Source organism: Falco rusticolus, chromosome 14 (genome assembly GCF_015220075.1).
Source record: "Falco rusticolus isolate bFalRus1 chromosome 14, bFalRus1.pri, whole genome shotgun sequence".
Lineage (NCBI taxonomy): Eukaryota > Metazoa > Chordata > Aves > Falconiformes > Falconidae > Falco > Falco rusticolus.
In genome coordinates this window covers 18,513,347-18,534,966 of record NC_051200.1, presented here as the reverse complement: position 1 = coordinate 18,534,966, position 21,620 = coordinate 18,513,347, and the positions used below count along the sequence as shown (strand labels likewise).

The following is a 21,620-nucleotide window of genomic DNA, read 5'->3' as shown; positions in this document are numbered from 1 at the left end:
GAGAACATCAGAACATTCAGAAATTCAGGTTTGTACCCTCTTAAAAAGGAATCTGTGTGCCAAAAGTAACAACAGCTTTCTATATGCATCTGCCAGAGCAGCACTTACCCCAGACTTAAAATATCCTTTCTGTACAGCCTATGAAAAAATAAATTATGAACTTTGTAGATTTGCTGTTATAAACTAGAGGTTAGGGTTGTATGTGAACTTCTGTTCCTAACAAGAACAGTTGTGATTTCATCTTCTTTGGTTAACTTTAACATGTCCCTGCCATGTCGAGGATTTCCAAACCAGGTTGCAACTTAGATTTTCAAAAGAGCTGGATGCTAAGCTTCACTGACTTTATAAGAACGGAATGTTTCTTAAATCTGTTTCTAAGGGATCCTCTGTCATATGCAATACAGAAATGGCTGATTGAGGCTTACGTACTACAGAAAGTGATAAGTTTCTTGACAAATCTGATTGCTAGTACTTAACCTCATTTAATAATATATGTTAGGCTTTTATTAGCCAGCTATAGTCATGCCAAAGCTTATCAAACAGGAGTGAACATTAGTCTTTTGTGAAGACAGTTATGGTCTGTTAAATATATAAAACCACAAATTATTGTTTTATGCTAGGACATCTTGTTATTCAAATAAGGCTGAGTCAAAACTTAACACCTACTCTGAAATCTGAAGCTTGACAAATATATCTCTCTTCAGAATCCTCAATACAGACACACATAGGCAGTGTGTGGTTATAAGATGTTTATATAATTAAGTTTATAAAAGCATACTTTAAAGAGCAACCAATTTTTTAATTCCTGTTTTAAAATGTGTTTATCTTTGAAGTAATAGAATTTAATTTCCTGAACAATTGGATACCTCATGTAGTTTAACTTTATACCCCCACAATTTTATACTTTTTGCGTTCAAAATAATTTCTTACAATGGATTAATAACAACAAATGCACTACCCTGTTTCAAGCGTCATCATAATCCTCATGGCTGCAGTCACAGAACCTGTCTTGACAGCCACTGAAGTGGGCTGAAAAGATGAGTCAGCAGTTGCTCAGTCCCACTCTCTTGGCTGATATTACTGACCCTAAAATCTTACAGAATAATCACAATAATGACTCTTCCCTAACACTGTCTTTTTAAAATTACATATGTTATAAGAAATCCTGTTCTATAAAGAATTATGTCAAATGTTGATCTGGCTCATATTATTCCAATCATGTGTCAGTTGTCCAGGTGCTGAGAGAATCACCTGGTTTAGAGAAGGAAACTACAAGTTTACTAATGCTACAGGGTAAAATTGGAATATATTTATATTTTGATTGAAAATTATTTAGGAGAACAGAAAAGAATATTAAAGAAAATCTGAAAGTCCCTGTTGGAAGTTGTTGAAGGGAAACTGAGGATTAAAACTAAATAGCATATTTACTGAGAGGTAATTCTTTTTCTTTCAGAAAAGGAAAACAGGGAATCTTGTTTATATATTTCTATCATGACAGCAAAATTCCTTATGCCAAAATAGGATTTTGCTTATTCCAAAAAAAATGCCAAAAAATTCTCAATAGTTGGAAAAGTGATACAAGAATGTTCCAATGAAACAGCAAAACCTCAGTGGACAAACTGGTCACAACTGAATGTTTAAAGAGATGGCAGCTGTGAAAGTATTGCCTCATCAGGATGGCGCCAAAATGTCCGAGGGTGCTAGCAATGCCTGTAAAGGCCCAATTAGGAAGTCATAGCCATCACAGTTAGTAGTTTTGAACTCACAGGAAAATGATGGAAACTCTAGCCAGACAACCTTTTTCTTCTTTCAAATGTCTCTTCTGAAAGAGGCTCTGAGCTAATGTGAGGAGATTGCTCCAAATCACTCAGAGCCATACTTCTATGCCTGACTGGAGCACAATGAAGTTTGGATTATGCTGTTTTAAATTATCACCCATTTGAAGTAATTTTCTTTATAAAACAAGATTAAAATGACTGTAATTCAAAACATTTTACCTCAAATTGATGTGAAAATTGTAGTGTTCATATTATTTCCATTTTTCAATTTGACAAAACATTTCACTGCATGTATAAGCTTTTCTGTGTTGTCACTGTTTTAAGAGTGAAAATATCATTTTACTCTGTGCATTTTACTCTTTCCTGATGCGTCTTATTTCTTAACACTACTTATTTAACTTTTTTAAAGCCTGTCTTTATATAGTCTATTGTGGTTCCTGGAGAAAATATAAACAGCTTTAGGAGGTTTGCTTACTTCATTTCTACCCCGCACAATAACAGTTTATAACTTCATATTGTTAAATTTGGTCTTTGGTCTTTGCACATGCCTGATGGTGAGAGAAGTGTTGATGATAAAGCAAAGCAAAGAAGAATTTGAAGTTTTAGCTTGATAGAGTTGAAACTCAGATTATCGTGACTGTTATTTGTATGGAACTTCCTTTCATTTGTTTTCATACTGATAATACCATAGTAGAAAATTCTCTCCATAATTTTTTGCTCAAGGTTTCATGTCTCCTGAAGAAATCATTTAGGGAAAGGATAGTTTTTTTCTCTTCCTCAGAAGTTTATTTCATGATCAGGCAATTATATCAGTAACTCTTTTTTAAAATCAGTGAATTCTGAGTTACTTACTTAATTTCCCTATTAATAAAGGTATTTGTTTCATTTAATATAGAGTGGTTCTTACGGAGTGCTTACAAAGTTCAGAACAATACAGAAAAGCACTAGAAAATTAAGTGACTTTCAGAGGTCTGTGGCTAACTTATTGGTAATGAGAATTACAACTAGGAAGTTCCTTGCCTAAAAATACAAATTTACTTGTTTTTAAATCATACTGTATTCAACTGTCAGTGCAACAGAATGCCAAACCTTATCACTTAAAATAATAGCAATATATATGTCAGCTATCAGACCCTCAGACTCTGGAAAAGAGCTGCTTTTGTGCGCTCAATCTGCAAAGGATAATTCATTCCTTACTAGGGGGTATGATTTCATGAGCTGAAAGCTTTAACTAGTACATATGTATAGAGTAGATTTGAAGTGATTATGGAAATGTCACCGCAGGACAATACATTATTAGTAGTCCCTCATATGTTGTATGCTGTCCCCTTATGTTTGCTGATAATTAAAAAGCAGATTGGGATGCCATGGTGAGGATCAGTGCAAAATGTCCCTTTTATCATTTGCAATAAATATGAAATACTGGTCTTTCTGTATCCTTCAGTGATTGTTCTATTTGCGTTGGTGACAAATGACATCTTTCTCCTTCTAATGTGCCTGCAGGGTTAAACGACTTTATTATTATTAATGAGTCATTGCTCCAGCTGCCCAGAAATAGAGGGAGTAGGAAACATAAGAGATTTAGACCTAAGTAATTACAAATGTAATTATTACCTTTCAAATTTCATTTTTATAGCAATCACAAAGTTGTTAATCAAACATGACTCTTTCCGTGCATTCACACTTTTTGGGGTCTTCGTCAAAGGAATGAGTAGCTACGTGGTTCCACTGAGGGTAGTCTGTGGCAGATTGACAAAGTGGTAATGACAGAAAACTGCTGTGAAAAATTGGTTAGAAAATGTTGTCTAGTCATCGAGGAGTCTGTGGTTCAGATGATTTTCCAAGAGAAACTGCATGATTCTCTTGGAAATATGAGCTGCAGCCATATGGAGGAGAGTGTCCTCTTGGGGAGGGCAAAAGCTGCAGGAGGGGAATCCTTGTGTCCCGCGGAGATGGGAGATGTCAAAGTTTTACTCCTCCAGTCCGTCCTTCCACAAGGTTGTAGATTGTCATTAAGGAATCTAATAAGCACAACATGGTAATTAGACACTTTAGGGGAATTAAAAAGTGTGCCCTCTTGGCCCTGCAGTAGTTACCCTTATTACATATAATTCTGGATTGTCAAAATTTTAGGTGGAACACAAGGCTTGTTCTTTTGTAGCAATGGTAAGGGAGTCACAGGGAACTTAGAAAACAGAAATGGTTCCACATTGTGTTAGACAATGTTGCAGATGCTGTGAAATGTAAGCAGTGCTGGTTTTCAGAATCATCTGAACTTGAAATTTATTGTTAAATGGAAAATCTAGTGAAAAGCTTTGGAGAAATGAGAACATTTCCTTTCAATAATATTGTTTCTGCGTAAGGTTAAAATATTAAGGATTCCCATATTTTTAAAATCTAAATGAAAATAAAATGAATAGAGAAAATGGAAATTATTAGTTTCTGTACTTTTTCACCCCAAAATGTCATTTGGGTCAACACTGACAAAGAACAGTTGAACTTTGAAACTACATTTTTGATGTAAAACTGTTTTGTCAAAAAAACTCCAGCAAGTTTTACTTATGTATTCAAACGGAATAAATAGATTTTATATTGTTGATGGTCCAATGAAATATAATTTTGAATAATCATAGTGTGTTACTTAGGTATCAGCATAGGTGAATATTGTAAAAATGTTTAGAAGTATTCAGAGAATAAATAAAGTCATGTTATTAATAATAAAATCAAATATTTTTTGTTTATATTCTAATAAAGAAAAATGCTTTTCTTTCCTCCCCCCCCCCCCTTGAATTGCAGTTGGAGTTACAGCATAAAAGCCGTAGAATATGTTTAGATTGTTGTAGGGTTTATTTTGTTTGCTGCTCTAGTGGCCTTTGACTTTAAATTTATGTTCATGAATATCTGATGAAAACACAGTTTCAAAACATCTTTTATTGTCTAGCTCTTAAGTTATCACAGGAAAGATATGTTTAATAGCTTACTTAGCATTTTGATTTTTATGGTTTCCCTTTGAAAATTAACATTTCATTAAAGTGTCTGAACCGTGAACAATTGCCCACTGTGGTTCAATTAATTTAGAAGAATTTCTTAGTATTCTACTTTAGATCAAACTTTTGTTTATTTTTACTGCAAAGTCAATAGAAAGAAACCGGAGCCGCATTTGGCACGTAGCTACATCAAGAAACTCTTCCTGAAGTGAATAAAGGGTGTAAACACAGATCTTTCAAGTAGAACCGTAGGTCTTTTATCCTGCACCTGTCCCTTTCAGGAGCTGTCCTGTGTGAGGTGTCTTAAACATAACTGAAAATGAGCTGCTTCTTGTCCCCTTCTTCATCACCCTGCCTGCATGCTGCTGAGGATGACTCACCTGATCTCCTTATTGTCACAAGCAATTCATTATCAGAGTGGTATGGATAGTATAACAATATTTTCATGTAGGTCTGTTATCAAGAGTAAATGTTACTGACCTTATTCCACCTAGAAATTCTGTTCCCTTCTTATCTTTTTGAAGTTCATGCTTTTTCCTATCTCTGAACCCAGATCTTTGTTCTCTAGCCAGAGAACCACAAAAGGTAATTGATTTTTTCATTACAAAGTCTGCAGCCTAAGCTTTAAATGTATTTTCTGCTGTTTCCACACAAAACGGGTTTATGTATATTCAGTGATTCTTTATGAATCCTTTTGAGATATTTAGTGATTTATAGTAAAATCAGGAAAATACCTCTCCTTCATATACATACTCAATTTTATTTAAAACTTAAACCTTAAAAACTGAATATAATACAATCTGTATAATTACATTGTAGATATTGTAGACAAGAATTTTCCTCTTTTTAAAACTTAATGTAGATATTTGAATGCAAGTGTGAGTGAAACTGAGGACCCTCTTTAGCTAGGTTTGAAGGAGAGAGAGAACAGATTTTAAGTATTATCAGTCGAAATTACTGCTAAGTTTATGTATTTGCCTATGGATTAGCTATACAAAGCTGCATTTTGAGGACTGCTCATTTTATACTTTCAGACAGTCTTTCTGTACAGACAAAACCTCAAGCTCTTTGTATTGTTTTAATGTATTGTTTTCCTGCTTTTATTGGGAAAGTGTAATAACGGCCATATTTCCATGCTACATTTTCTTGCTTTGTTTTATCCTTTTAAGATGATCAGTGCCTCTTAAAATAGTATTGGTCCGCTCCTAAATTCCCCAGCAAACCCACGTGCAGAAGATTCTTCTCAACGTTGAATTAAACGAAATAACATACTGTGTTGAACTGACTCTGGAATAAATAAATAAATGAATTTAAGGAAATACACATCTATTTAATTGGTGGTAATGAATCCCTATATGCATCCCTAATGAGGTATTTGAATAATGATTTGATTACTACAAAGAGATATAAATGATATTTCAGGGTGTACAGGGTTACCTTGTATTCGTTAAGTGATTTTTCTGTCTTAGTCCCTATTCTGCTTTAACATGTCTTGACTAAATCACTTTTTTAAGATAAAAAATATGCCTGCATTATGATAATGAGAAATAGTTAATCAGTTATTTCTATTCCAGTTTTTATCTTGTATTTTGTGGTATTTTTAAACTTTTTTTTCTAATACAGTTTAGCATAGACAGTTACATAGTAGAAGTAACTTTTTAGATGGGAATAGCCAAAGGCTGTTAATTCCCGAAGAAGCAACAGGCACAGCAGAGCTTGTCTGACATTATGGGATGACTTCCACTTGCATGTTTAAGAGCAGCTTTTACTGAGCATCTGAAATTTAATCTCTAGAAGTTCATATGTGGTATGGTATTCTGCATAGATCTCCTACATCTCTTATTTCAAATAATGTTTAAGGATGTTTAAGAACGTATAAAACTAGGTTTTATATACGTATATATGTGTGTGAGCTATAAGGCTTTAGAAACATCATCGTATGAGAGAATTTAGTGAAAGCAGTGTTGTACTTACTGCTTCAAACTCCCTAATAATGCTTGCAGGTACACTAACAGTACTACACTCGTTTTCCCTGTAACATGCAGCATTGATAAGCACAGCTCATCTTCCAGGGAAGGCAAAAGGGTTCCAGTCTCAGGAGCGCTGAGGGGTGGGAGCGGGCGCCTGTGTGGTGCTTAGCTGCCAGCCGGGTCAGCCCACCACTGCAAGGCAAAGCTGTTACCTGGAGCAGCAGTCATGCCAGGGGGGATAATTGCTGGGTATCTACAACTTTCTGTAGACTCTTGTTTCCCTGACTGCAAGAATTGTATCTTAAGAGGCTTAAAAAGAAGTTTTACATGTCAAGGGAGAAATTTTGCTGCGTTACCAATGTCCTAATGAAAACTTGTACTAAAAATGTTTCTTCTTCCAGGCACCAGCTAAAAAAGTGACAGCTGAGGCCCTTTTCCATCCAGCATATTTCTGTAGGATGTCGGGTTTGTTACATAAACTTCACAGCAGTAGAAAAGCTTAATACCTATTGTCTGAAGTGCATAGTCTTCTCGGGTATGGGGGAAGAAACACAAATTTCACTCTTTACCGTGTTTCCAGGTCGCAGGTCATTGCTGGAGGATGAGCCATTTTTCACTGTGTAGTTTCACCTTGTTTAATTTATTTTAATTTGAATTTATATTCTGTGCTAAATAATGAACCGTGTCTTAATAATTAATAAGCTTCAGTACAACTGTGAAACATTTAATTAAATATTAAATAAAGCACATTGTATCACCCAGTATTGTAATCAATATACTAGATTTTAGGCTAAGTTATGGTTAAAATTCTCATTGATAACCCAATATACACTTTGTAGGATAAGAAACGTGCATCCTTTGCAAATTACCATATTTTTTTTGCAAAAATCAGCAACAAAACATGGACATTAAAGATAAATACAGTTGGACTGTTGAAGCAGTAAGGGTCAGTGCCATGTATTCTACAACCCTGTTACGCTCATGTTCATTAGGCGGAAACAGAAGAGGTTGTGGAGGGTTGGGAGCTTGGGGTTTTTTGATGAAATCTCTTCCTATGGAAAACAGCAGTTATTGAAATAGAACTTTCTATGGGAGCACTGCTTTTAGACCATTTCTTGGTTCCGATTGATACAAGATTGAAATTCCAGTCAGAATAACAATAAGAGATGACTTAATGAAAGATTAGTGTGCTTTATTTATGTGGCCATTATTTGTGAAGGAAAGATTCACTTCACTTCACCAGCATAGTTAATTATACAGGAATTACCATATGCTGTCTTTTTTTGCCTGGTACTTCCTCCATTCCCTGTCTTCCTCACCAGCTTGCCCCAGCCATCTTTGATGTTTGCTTGACTGTTTGAATCCAGGTGCAAAATACTCACACCTCATACCATTGAGGTTTTATAATAAGCAGCCTAACTGATGGCAGTTTTTAGGATTACATTCAAATCAAAAACTATGACTGTTAGGATATAAATTGTGTGCACTAGAATGGAAGCAGAACTTACTCTTGCAAGATACCCAGTACAATCTGGCAAGCCTAGGTAGGACATGAAAATGTGTGATTTCCTCATGCATGTTGAATCCTCAGAACATCTGGAGGATCAATCTTCCTCTGAGTATGACTTCTCACAAGCGAGGCAAGCTCTGTACACACAACTGGAAACTAAAGTGGTGTGGCCTACTTGTTCTTTGAATAAAAAGGTTCCAAGGCTAGAGCTTAAGTAACTCTTTTAGGTTTTTAATTTATTGAGACATATACGGGAAATAAAATATTCATGGGAAACTTCTCCCAAAGGTATTTTATTATTAAACCAAAAAAAAGTAGGGTATATTATAGCAGCAGCTATTTAAGGTTTCTACATTCAAGCTTCTTCCTCCTGACCTTATTAAAGCAACCCAGTTTACACTAACAACTATTGTCCCCTCCCTTTTTTATTGTTAATGTCATTTCTGTTCTTCTCATGTAGTGGAACTGCTCAGTGATGTTACCCAAGTGGCTACTTTTGGTCACCAGGGTAATTCTGGACTATAATTTCCCTATATTATGCTTGAATTGCTGCTTAGATTTAGTACCACATTTAGTAAATACACATGGGCAAAAAATGGGGGGACACAACCCATTCCTTAGGAACTATTGGCTGAGATGAGTAGTATAAGGTTGTCATCTTCATCACTCTGGTGGGTTCCTGCTGAGCACAGAGCACTGGAAGTGCAGTGGGAGCTGTTTAATACGAAACGCTTCAGTAAATGAGAGGCACTTCTGGATGCTGACAGAATAGCATTGGCACTGCAAGCCATGTTATTCATATATGTGCTGTGTTGTGAAAATATGAAAAATAACTCAGCAATGGCATAATTATGGGCAATTTGCTTAATTGCTTGCTAATTGTTGCTTGCTTTATTATGAAACAAGAGTGCTCTAAATGTAACACTGGATGGTTTGCATCCAAAATGTGTCAAATTCAATGCTGGCTTTTCATTAAGACTTCAGCTACACAGCTTTAAAATGCAAGCACTCTATATTCTGTGTTTTATTTTGTTTTCTTATTTTTTTAAAAAAACTATCTTTGAGATTTTCTTTGCACAATTTATAAGCTCCTAAGCTTGCGTCAGTACAGTGCAGGGGGACAGGTTTTGACCATCTAATGAATCTGAGTACTTTGCTAACGAATACATGTACAAATGACCTTTGATCATTATTATACATGTGGATAAAGGTGGAGATGTTTTAAGGCTTCTCCAGGAGCTCATGTTCTTCATTGTTTAACTCTTAGAAATGCACATGTCCCTTTTAAAACATGCATTCGGGGTTTGTGTTTTATTAAGGGATATGTGCAATTCTGAAAGTTTGGCCTAAACTTTTGGAAAAACTATTTATTCTGTTTTGACTGAAATCTCCTGCTTTGAGCAGAAGGTTAGACCAAACATCTTCAAAAGTCCCTTCCAGCTCCAAGTCTTTTTGTGATTCCATGATGTGAGTGATGACTTTTATGGCAGACTGAGAAAGGGACCAGCCCTCTTGATGTTGTGTTATTAGTGTGCCTTCCTTTTGGGGGCAGAAGGGAGGGCATAGGGGTAGAAAAGAAAGTGCATCGTCTGTACACCAAGTATATGTTTCAATGATCTTAAAGGTCTTTTCCAACCTGAGTGATTCTATGATTCTAGCTTTTCAGCATTCTGAGACTGTTGATAGCACAGCTGTACTAACAGCCTGTCTTCCTTTAAGAATTCTCCATGAGAAAAATTCTTAAATCTGGAGCATAATATTAAGCTGAAAATGCCAAAACGGGCAATACGGAGCCACATCTTTTGTAGACTGAGAGGGAGAGTAGCACTGTAGAGTTTTTTTAGCTTTCATCCCCCAAAATCAAAGACAATAACCAAAATTTTTATTTACTATCTATAAGACCCCACACAGATCTTATAACCACATAAAGTCTGTAACCAGAACAGGAAAAAAATATCAAATTGTTTTGACCAAAGGATAGTTATCTGGCAAAGTTGGAATTCTACATTTTCTTAAGTGAAAGTAAATATTCTTACTGAAAACTGATTTGACCTATAAATGATAAAGACTGTGGAACAATGAAGAAAGTCTTTTAACTATTGTGCTTTTTAGTTATATTTGACAGTTCTGATCCAAACATTTCATAAGAGCTGACAGACAAGTTCTTTAAAATGTTCTTAGTTCTGTGGCAGACAATTTAAAAAATAGTTTCATTCCTAAAACAATCTGGAGTTTAAATCAAAGTGGTAAACTCACATGTGCATGAGTGTGATCTATTCTATGAATTAACAATTCTCTTTCATATTACTTGTATGTCATGGTTGAAGAGTCTCCATGTAGCATGCAAAAAATTATAAAAATAAGGGTTTCTTACTGAGTAAAGCAAAGAAATGAGGTAGCCTGGTAAGAGTTCGATGGAATGTATTGTTTATTCATAATATATGGAGGATATGTAAAATTCTATTTCCATTTGTAAACCTGTCAGGTCTTATGTAAGAAGATGCTACTAGACACTGAATTCCAGTAGCGAAAACCATCATTTCTTCTGAAATTATTCAGAGACAGCAGGAACCTTCTTTTCCTTGATTGGTAGAGGCAGATGTCACAGATGTTTCCTACCTCTGAGTACTTACCAGACTATACAGAATAATCACCTACATTACTATTCCCGAATGAGAGAGAAGGGCTCAGAAAATTTTATTTTCACCCACATTTAGCAATGACTTGCAAAGATGCAAAATAGAAAAAAGCTTAAAGAGTAGCAGCTAGAACATGCCATGGTCAATTTGCTCAGCCTCTGATAAATGGCTGCTTGAGCACTGAACTTCACACTCACCCAGCTGCCTGGCTTGAATTCCTCCTCAAATGGTCCTCTGGGATGCTCGGCTGAGTCAGCCAGAGAATCATTTGTTTAAAGTAGGCAGCAAGTGGTGGAGGAGCAGCCAGCCAAGGTGCTGAGGACAACACCTAGTGCTAGTTACAGTGACCTCTTCGCATGTTAAGTCTGTAACAGAATATTTGGAAATCAGCTGCATTCTTTTGGAAGTTGGCATGATTAGTATAATACATTGCTGACATAAAGCTCTCTTCTCTGATAAAATAGGGAATTGTAAAAAATGTATTTTTAATAAGTAAAGCATAGTTTAGATGACAGTGCAGTGCCAGTGCCAAGTAGCTATTTAGAAGGATTTCAGGTGCTAAAGAAGCAGGAGAATGATGATTTGCTAGGAAAATAGAAAATGAATTAGTCTGACAGAAAGAAGCTACATTTCATGGCCTGGAAGAGCAGGCAAAAAAAGATAAACCCTGGTGAATATTCATGTGGAAGATTTCCTATATTTGGTTCTAGTTTCATTCAAAACCAGATGAATTATGCTCTAAGAGTCTTTTACTTCATTGTGCTAAAACACGTAGTATTTCATACTGCTTTTTTTATTTATTTTTACTTTACACCTGACAAAAACTGTTTTGCATCCCAGTTATCCTTGCCAGGACTATCTACTACAGCAGATCAGTTGATGAGATTTTTCTAAGTTTCCTTTAAATGCAGATATTGGGGACCTTGCCTGCCTTACACTGTATTCATCGTGGCACCTTTAGTTAACTTGGTTTCCTGCAGCAAACCCAGTCTCCTAAAGACTGCCTTGTGATTGCACTATGGCATACATGCAGATGATTTGGATTAAAAACCCCACAAAACCATGTTATTAATTAAAAAACAAACAAACAAAAAAACCCCCAAAAACACCCCAAAAAAATGTACTGCTTTTAAAGTTAGTCTAGGTGTTATGGCTAGAATTGTTTTTTTTTATATTTTTTTTTTTTAGTGAGTGCAGTATATTATAAAACAAAACTTCACTTCCTGTTGGAAAAAAAAATGTCAGACATCATACAGAAATGTACCTGGTTTTGCTAAATATGTTTTATTTCCTGTTCTGCAACACTGCAGAGGTGCTCAGTAGAAAAGGGTCTTTTCAAAAATAAGGAGAACTGTGTATTTTACATGTTATTAATCGTAAGTGGTAACGACAAACATACATGCATTACATGTACCAAATACCAACGCTGAAAGATTATGAGTGTATCTTCTAAGGAATCCTGCATTGCAAGACTGTTATATAACAAAACCCCAACTCAAAGCCAGAATAATTTGTATTCATAACTTATGATTATGCCCAGGATGATTCTAAATTTTTTGGTGGTTTTGTTTGTTTGTTTTGGACAGAATTACAACTCAGATAAAAATATCTCTTCATAACCAGAATAAAGACTGTCATTCTGACAATGTTCTTACTCTTAGCGTGATAGCATGTTCCAAGTCTACAGGTAGTCTGGCAACACATGGCACAAAATTACTGTCCTACTGATCTGTTGAGATGGTGTAGAGTAAAGTTTATAAATGAGCTTTTATTTCTGCAGTTATCTTGTCTAAGGCTCAAATGTTATTTTTTTATTGCCAAATGCTTCTTTTGATGGCTTAGTTTTGTTTACTCTCTTACTGAATTTAACAGTAGTAAATATAGTATTTATTTTATATATATATAAGATAGTATAAGTATTGTAACCGCTTGCTGCGAAGAGCTAGAAATGCATACATATTATTTCCAAATAAATAATTATGTGTTTTTCAGTTTAACCAAATTATTAGCATTTTTAAAATTATTAGAAACCCTTCAGATAAAAAAACCCAACACTGAGGTACTGAGTATCAAAAGGGTTTTTTTTCAATAAATACAGAAAAGATCAGTTTCTGTATAAAATGGGGATAGCTCCACGTTTTGTCAAGGTTGTACCTGATCTTAATGAATTGCCTTGATCAGAAGAGAAGCAAACCTGGATAATTAAGAGTTTAACAAGACTTTTATACACTCAGATTTATGTCTGTAATAGCAGATAGTAGTACACAGAAAGGTTAGACTAATCTACCAGTAGTAATTTTTTTTTTTTACAGGAACTATTGCCTCTGCTGAATCGTTTCCATATTTATGTCTCCTATTGCCATCAAAACTGGATTAGTATTTCAAAAGCAAGATGCCAAAGCTTTGTCAGGATTACACTGAAAAACACTGAGACGAAATGACTGAAGACAAGTTCAAATGTCAGTAATAAGGCAAAATGGCATTTATACACAGTGACTTGTCTAAGTGGCACATACTCATACAGTGTACTTAAGGAGAAATAATCAAGAATATACCATTCATGATACAGCAAGCAACCAGTGTATAGTTAAACATGGTAGATTTTAAAAAGATGTATTCTGTATTTTGGACAGCAGCAGTATATATTTCAATGCCTGAAGGAAAAACTTAATTCATTTGTATTGAGATGTAACATGGAAATATGTATTTGTACTTTGTAACTTTACACAGATTTGAACATGTGAAGTATTTATATTGAAACAGAAATGCAGCGTGGGTTTAAACATAAAGCTCAGAGGGTGAGAGGCTCCTACTCAGAACTTGTATTGCTATAAGTAATTTCTAACAGCATGCATTCTCCATTGGTTATGAGCCAGAGTTCAATTTTAAATGTTATATTCATGAAGATAGATATTAAAAATATGTACGTATCTTTCGTTGGAAAGTTTTCTGAAGACAACACAGTGAAATATCTGATCAGCTACTTTTCTTCGCTCCTGATGTGTTTCAACCATGTACACAGCAAGTGAATGCAAGATTAACACATATAATATGAAAACTATTTCAAGGAATGATTTGTAGAAGTTTAATTCTGTTCATTTGAATATACACAACATGGTAAAGCCACAGTTTAAATGAAACTGATCAAGATTGTTTATGTATTGCAAAATACGTCTTTCAGATTTCGTAGCTTGCTTTGCCTTTGAACAAACTATAATTTCTCTAATCCTTTTTCAAGGGCACAAACCTTGCTTCTACTGAAGAACTCGTGTTTGATTATGAGTAAACTACAGAGGTTACAGCTTCTTTTGCTATTACCCTTTGATTTTTCAAGGTTTCCAGTATCGAATGCATGGAGAGATCAATTCTCTTTAAAATAGCTCTTACACTGTCTTTCGTTCTTAAAGCTCTTGAGTGCATCTTTGAAGGCAATGTACCATCTTTGGCTGCATGTCCAAATTAATTTTGTTTTGCCTATAGCAAAGCAAAACAATCAAAAAAACCCAGTGTTAAGAGAATGTTAAAAAAAAATCCTAATTTTATTTTTTTTCAAGTAGTTGTATGCAAATATATAAAATTATGGTATTAGGTTATTATAAAGCTTTCAGTTTTATTGCACCGTTTCAAAAAGTGAAAAGGCCATTGTAAGTAGAATGTATAAGGGCTTTTGTTATGTAGCTGTAACGATGGTATCATCTGTTCATTAAATATTAACTTTTTTTATGATAGCCAGTGACAACACTGTGCACCCCAAACCTGCAAACACCTAAACCTTCACTTAAGTTGGACACCTGGAGGTATTTTCTTTCTAAACTATGGCCATTATTGCAGAACTGGGATTGCTTTGTTGGCCTCGATTCCCTGTGCACATCAGCCTTCAGAACTCTGATAATGTCTTCTCTTTTTCCATTCTCCCAGCTATCGAAGTAAACCTCCAGAAAGCCCTGGCTGAAGCCTCTGAAACCTGCACGCAGGAGTGTCTCATCCTAGGCCATTCTGACAACTGCTGGATGCCGCCTGCGTTGACACAGTACCAGCAGTCCAGCACCTCTTTGCCATCGTTCGGCTTCCAGCAAGGCTGGGGCCGAGGCGCCAGGCCTGAGGGACGACACACTCTTGGGAGGCCCCTTCCCAAGGACGACACTGACAAAGGCCAGGGTGGGCCCAGGCCCCAGTTCTACAACACCTGCGAAAGACATTGCGCCAGCGAAGATCCTGTCAAAGTCATTCCTCTGGCAAACTTCGCCGCATCCCACCAGGCCCCGGTGTCTGGGAGCAGCACTACGTTTATACATGAGCACCAGCTATAAACGCGTATCTGATAAACCCATTATTTCAGGCTTTAAGTGTGACTGTACATAGTCACGGCCTAACGCTGTTCTTAGCACACATACAAACTTGTTAGGCTTGTGAATATTTATGTATATAGAATCCTAAATTTGAAATTGAAAAGCTAAATCCTTAGAACTTAGTTAAAAGAAATTTACCGTAGTTATTGGTAAAATCCACAAAATGGGGACGAAAACCCGCAACCCATAAGCAATCAAAAGAAAAACACAAAATCCTGTTCCATTTTCTTATATGGGCCATATAGTGCAAATAGCTCCCAGCAGTTCTTTCTCCCTGTTGAAGGCAATTTCTTAGTACAGTTTGGGGAATATTACAGTCTAAATTTAGCTTGCTCAGCTTTTTCTTTGTTGTTATAATTTATAGCATATTCATAGATTTCATTTTTCATTTGCTTTAGCAATAGAGATCAAGTGGGCAATTGCTCATTTGTTTACCTTACATAATAGAATGAATAAGATCCTAAAATCTAATTCTTAGAAAGGATGGTATATCTTCCCACCAAAACTTATCTTTTACATAATCAAGTAAAATGTACTCAGAGACATGACAACTGCTTTTCATGTTAATTTTTACTAGCTCAATCTACAGGTATTTATTCTTTGAAAGAACACAGTAGATGAAATAGAAGGCTCTCAACTAGGCTTTTCTGTGTGAAATAAACAACACGATGATGATAGGATATGCAAGATCAAACCTGGGGAAAAAAACATATTTTTTTTAATTTTCAAGATTGTCCTTTCTACAATAATGCAAGCAACAATATGATACATACTATGCTTTTCAAGCATTGTCTGTTTCTAACTTTTTAATTGTATTTTTTTCATCTTGCAGAGCTTGCTTTGGCTACTGTTCCTGTTAGCTGAAAATTACATGGGCACTGCTGAAAACAGTAGGGAAATGGGGTAGTTTTTTTGGCTGATGCGATGTCGTGGCTGCAAGCTACTGGTGTTTAAAAGAATATTGTAGTGATGTATGTGGCTTTTCTTTACAGCTATGTTCACCTATTGTAAGTGTTCAGTAAAAGGTTAGCTATAATATTAGTTACTTTACCACAAAGCTATTAGACGGAGTACTCATCATTGTGGCTTAGTTTATTAGAGAATTACTAACAGTTCTCAGCAAAGAAAGAAGAATCTAGGTAATGAAAACAGGATAAATGTAATCATAAACACACCCCAACCATAGAATTTGATCAAGTCTAAAGATGAGGGATTTTTTCCAGTTTTCTGTGTACCAGAGGATATATTCTCAATAGTGGCAGAATGAAGCTGGTGAATTCTACAGTGGATGAAGAGGAGGTTCCTTAGATGAAAAAACACATTTTCCTTCTAGTGTTTTGTTGCTGCTTAGCCATTTTGTCATTTCCATTATGTACATACCAAGATTTTTTTTTCATTTAAAAACTGCATAACTTGGTTTAGTTTTATTGCTACATTAAGTGAGACAATCGAAGTTGTTTGGAGGGGAAAAAAAACAGTGTGTGAATATTTCCTGTAGATAAAATTCTCTGTAGGCTTCATATTATAACTTAAATCTGTAATTTATAAACAAAACTGTGTGTAAAAATGCTGTAATATTAGCTGCTTGTAAAATTTACAGAAGTTCAAGTTGTTGAGGGTTTCCAATGAATGCTAAAAGAGCTTTTCTTATGTGCCCAGCAGGTATAAGTAGCTTTATATATCGCTGTCCCCACTGTAAATCTATTCAAATCACATTTAGATTTTATGTGCAAAACAGAAGATGCTTCACTTTTAACCTACTGATAGGGTTTAATTAATGAACATCAGATTATCTAATGATGTACTTCTTTCCTTTTCTTTTTTTTAATGTAGTTTTCAATAACGTTTAGCAAAGATGTGGCACACTGGCTTCCAGTTGCATGTAAATCCTGGAAAAAAATAATAATCCTTTGGGTACTGACACAACTCATTTCCAATTCCAGGACAATTAAAAATTTGACAAATTCATTCATACATAATATATACAAAGCCCTTTGTTGTTTGCTTTGGAGACATCAAGATGAGAAAATTTAGCAATCCTTTTCAAAGACACGCAAAAAAAGCTTATCTGTAGTTTACACAGATTTGCCAAACATATTAATTGTGCAGATTTAGAATAATGCTGACGGTTAATGCTTCCTATTATAAGCAGAGGGCTTTATTTTTTATTACAGAGGGCTGCCATACCAAATGTTTACAGACGTGGCAGCTGCATCGAAAAACTAAATTTTTTTGCCTGTAACATTTCTTTTCTGACTGCAAATTGTAACCAAAATTTCCTGGCAAAGAATTAATTTCTACAATTTTAGGATTTTCATGGGAAAAGGTGAAGGAACCTGTATCAGTATTTTTTCATAGGTAGGGGAAAAAACACAACAAACTTTACATTTGAATGTTTAGGGTTTTGGTGTGGTTTGTTTTCCCTAAGGTACAAAAGCAATTGACCATCCCCTTTATCTTGAAAACAAACAAACAGAAACCCAACAAAACACCCAAACCAAACAACAAAAAATTGCTTAAACAAAAAGCATTTTAAAGATGAATCTGATTATAGGAAGTATTAAATGTTATATTCATGAAATTGTGTTGTGATATTCTAAAATTCTGTCAAGATACAGAACAATTAATTGTAAATATGTTTCATCGGGAGTTAAATGGCTCCCTCATTTTTATATATTACATATCTAATATATAAAGCTATGCATCTGAGACAACATTTTTCTGAGTGGCATGTCAGTATCCAGAGGAATAATGTTACTAGAGACTCTACACATCTTGTCATATATATAAATAATTTATCTAGTACATAGACTGTATATTTTTGTGTAATTCTTTTTTAGTCATTTAACTTATTTTATCTTACTTGTGTGAATTTGTGGAGAAAACAATCCTATATACAATATACAGTAAAATGGTAGTTACATGATTAGATTTGTTTCATACAGTGTAACAATAAAGGAAAACCTTTGCCTTCAAAGTAATGTGTCACACAGTCTAGCCTAGGTTATTCCCCCCCCCCCCCCCAATATATGCTTGTTGCACTGCTAAGTATTGCATCAAAGCTATGGGTAATGGTGGCAGAAAGGTATTTCTTGCCTTATTGTAAAGCAGTCAATTATTAAAAAAGAAAATTAAAAAAAAAGAGCTGAAGTTAAACTGTTTGAAGGAAGATATGCTGTTCCTTTTTTTTCCTAAACTGTGCTGTATACTGAAGTGTAACTTAATTCTAAAGAAAGAATAATTAGGCCTGTCTGCTTGGCCTGAGAGAGACTACGGAGCACCTGCTCTCTCTGGGCTGTGAGCTGGCTGGATGCAGGTCATTTAGCTAATTATCATGGCAATGAGCCCATGTTAATAGGACCTGAGGGCTTATGAACGTTAGCATTAACAGCTAGCTTGACATAACATTAGTTACATGGTTCTGAATGTAGCCAGGTGTTTCTGCTGGGCGTAGGGCTGGAGGAGAGTAGCCACTTCATATGAGACGTCTGACCCTAGTGTGTATGGATCTGTTTGGGGTTTTTGTGAGAGAAGTGAAAATTGGCTCTGCTGTATTCTGAGCCAGCTGTAATCCAACGTGGAGCCCCGTCAGCCCTGAGCTAACGTTATGAGCCTGCTTCCAGCGTGGTCAAGCCAAAGACAGTAGACTTAATTTCTGGTGAGTAAATAGTGGACTATCTCAAGGTTGTTTGATTCAAGCTTATAAAGTTTGAAGTTTTTAAAGCTTGAAAATTTACACTTGACTTTGTTTGCTCAAGTTTTGCTTTTGCTGATTTAATACCAGTCCTTGATGCATGGTTATCAATTAAATGATTGCACTGCAGTTTACTACCATTGTTTAACTGGATAAATAAGAAAGGATTGGTTTCAGACACAAAGTTGAAGGCAAAGATTTTATTTGGTATACATAGGAAAATTGTGTATAACTTATGTTATCCCTAGTGAAGAAAGAGATTGACAATTTCTTGTAAATATTTGAGTTTGTATTTCTGGGAAATCTCCCTGCTCTATGGCATACTGCAGGATCTGAGAGTGAGCAGTGTATGTCTGTGTATTGAAACAGCCCTAACCACACTCCAAATCATGCAGCTGGACATCGTATGCTACAGTCCAGCAGCATTTAAAGTCCAGTAAATTTGCAGTAGTTCTATTTCAGGTTTCTGTACAGCATGTTGTCTTGTTAATTACAATGCTTATTAATAAACTAGATCCACAAAAGCAGTTTTCTCTTTTGCACAGTTCTCTTTGTGTTTCTGAAATATAAGGGGTTTTAAAGTGTTCCTCCCGCTACACACTTCTCTCCCACTTCCAGCTTTCCAAAACTCATTTATTTGTGGAGCCCGAAACTGTCAGAAAGTTAAGAAAATTTAACTTTGTTTGCAGTTGCTTCATGCAGCTGAGTAGCAGGCTTTTGGTAAACAGTAGGAACATTCACACACAATGTGTACAGCAATCTAGCTTTATATTATAGGACATATCTAACATTTCTGTGTCATTTCTTTTCATACCAAGCTTCCTTCTTCTACTATGCCTCTGATACGCTTATAGAAAATCATTATGAGCTGGAGGCAGAAGTGTTTATGGCTTTTGTTTTGTTAGAAAATAAGCAATTCCTAATTGAGAGAACATAGTTAATAAGTTGTTGTTGAGCTTAAGGGATTATCCTCTCACCATGAATGTGATATAATGCAATAATGGTCAAATGAGAAACTAAAGAAACAACGTTTTATGCATTTTTCTATATTATTTAAGTCCATATTTAAAAGCAACTCCTTTGATAGTTGTCCTGACACTAAGACAGTAGTATCTTATTCTTTGACGCCGTTATGGCTTTGCAAGCATAGTTTTCTTTTCTGTGAAACATTTTCATGCAGGAAAATTATATTTATTTTGTCATCAAAACTGTGCACAAGTATATTCCTTCATGGGCAATAACTGCAGAAACATTAGTTGTTATGCTAAAGAATGTATCCCGCCTGCAAATTAAAAAAAAAAAAAAAAAAAAAACAAACACCAAAAAAAAAAAAGGATTAAAACTTCTGGAGATGGAGGGTTTCCCTTGTTTGGATGGAATTCTCAAGCTTGGGTCAGTAAAGCTTTGAAGGGCAACCTCAGGAGGCTGTGAAACTGTGGAAGTTCACAAAGATCTGATAAACCAAAATAAGAGAGCAAGGCAGAAATACGTAGTATCTGAAGATGTGCATAGTTTTAGCATTGGCGTTACTGTGCAATACTGCAGGGAGGTTGCAGAAGAAATGTTCCCTGGGAGTCATCTTTTGGCTTTATTCCCTGTGGGAACAAGGAACACGTGGAGCACTTACCTGGGATTCAAGTATTTTCAGAGTGGCCAGAGATTTGCTGTGTATCTCCAGAGTGCAACGTTTTCATCAAAGCACTGCAGCACTAAGGGAGGAGGGCTGGTGCAATGTTCAAAAAACATCTGTGAGATGGACTCTAAGACCTTCTTCTAGCTAATTTGTGGTGAGTTAATGGCTTGTTAGAATGTACATATGGATTTAATTAAAGAGGAACATATGTTTGCCAATAGCAGGCAACTTTGGAGACCCACTGCCCCTATGACCATTTAGCATTGCCTTTTCTTCGGGTTTCTTCCAGGTGTAGCCTTAGGACTGAGCTGCAGTTTGAACAGCAGCTAGTCTGCTCCTCCTTAGAAGTGCTGTGTATCAAGCAGCATAAGGAAATGAGCAAGAAGGTACTTTCTAGAGCAAATAGAAGACAGCTCTCCTCCCTCGCATGGTGGTGAAAGTCACATTTGAAGATAGTACATAGGGACTCCACTTGCAAATAACAAGTGTTTTTCGAGATACAATTTTTTTGTCCTGGTCCTTGCATTCATGAGCCAGTATAAAAGTACATCATGTCTGATAACTACAATGAGACTAATGATATATTTCCATTTTTATTAGTTTAGTCTTTAGTCATTTAGATGTATTTTGTTGGTGCTATTTTCATGCTTAAAACTAAAGCTCTACCAGTAAATGCATGTATGATCTGAAAATTGAGTCTTCATATTTAATTCAAAGCAGGAACTTAAATTGGCAGGCCCATGCTTTCTGGATAGCTTTTACCTACGAAATTAATGCTACCTCTTTTTACACTTTTTCTCCACTAGGATTAAGAAGTCTGTATTTATAGAAAATAAAGTTAATATGTACACCTGTCAAAGAGACAGATAAATGAAGAGCCTGGAAGCACTGTACTAGACTTCAGCCCATAGCTTTAAGCCACCAGCTGTGATGTGTTCTAGAGCAGATGAGTAGGATGTGCAAAGAAAAAGACATTTTCTGAGGCACTGAAATGAAGTTATTCATTGCTACTGCAGCTGTTATGTATGTAGTAAAAGAGTTGATTAACATAATGAGATTA

General features: G+C 35.5%; 1 protein-coding gene across 2 annotated transcripts in view; it reads left to right on the top strand.

The window, feature by feature from the left end:
• PCDH11X (protocadherin 11 X-linked) overlaps positions 1-19,448 on the top strand; it is a 508,247-nt gene extending 488,799 nt beyond the window's left edge. For both annotated transcript variants that reach the window (XM_037408486.1, XM_037408485.1), the window contains one exon: positions 14,803-19,448. In XM_037408486.1, the coding sequence (XP_037264383.1) occupies positions 14,803-15,194 (392 nt within the window). In that variant the 3' untranslated portion in view covers positions 15,195-19,448. The remainder of the gene's footprint in view (positions 1-14,802) is intronic.
• Positions 19,449-21,620: the final 2,172 nt, after the last annotated feature.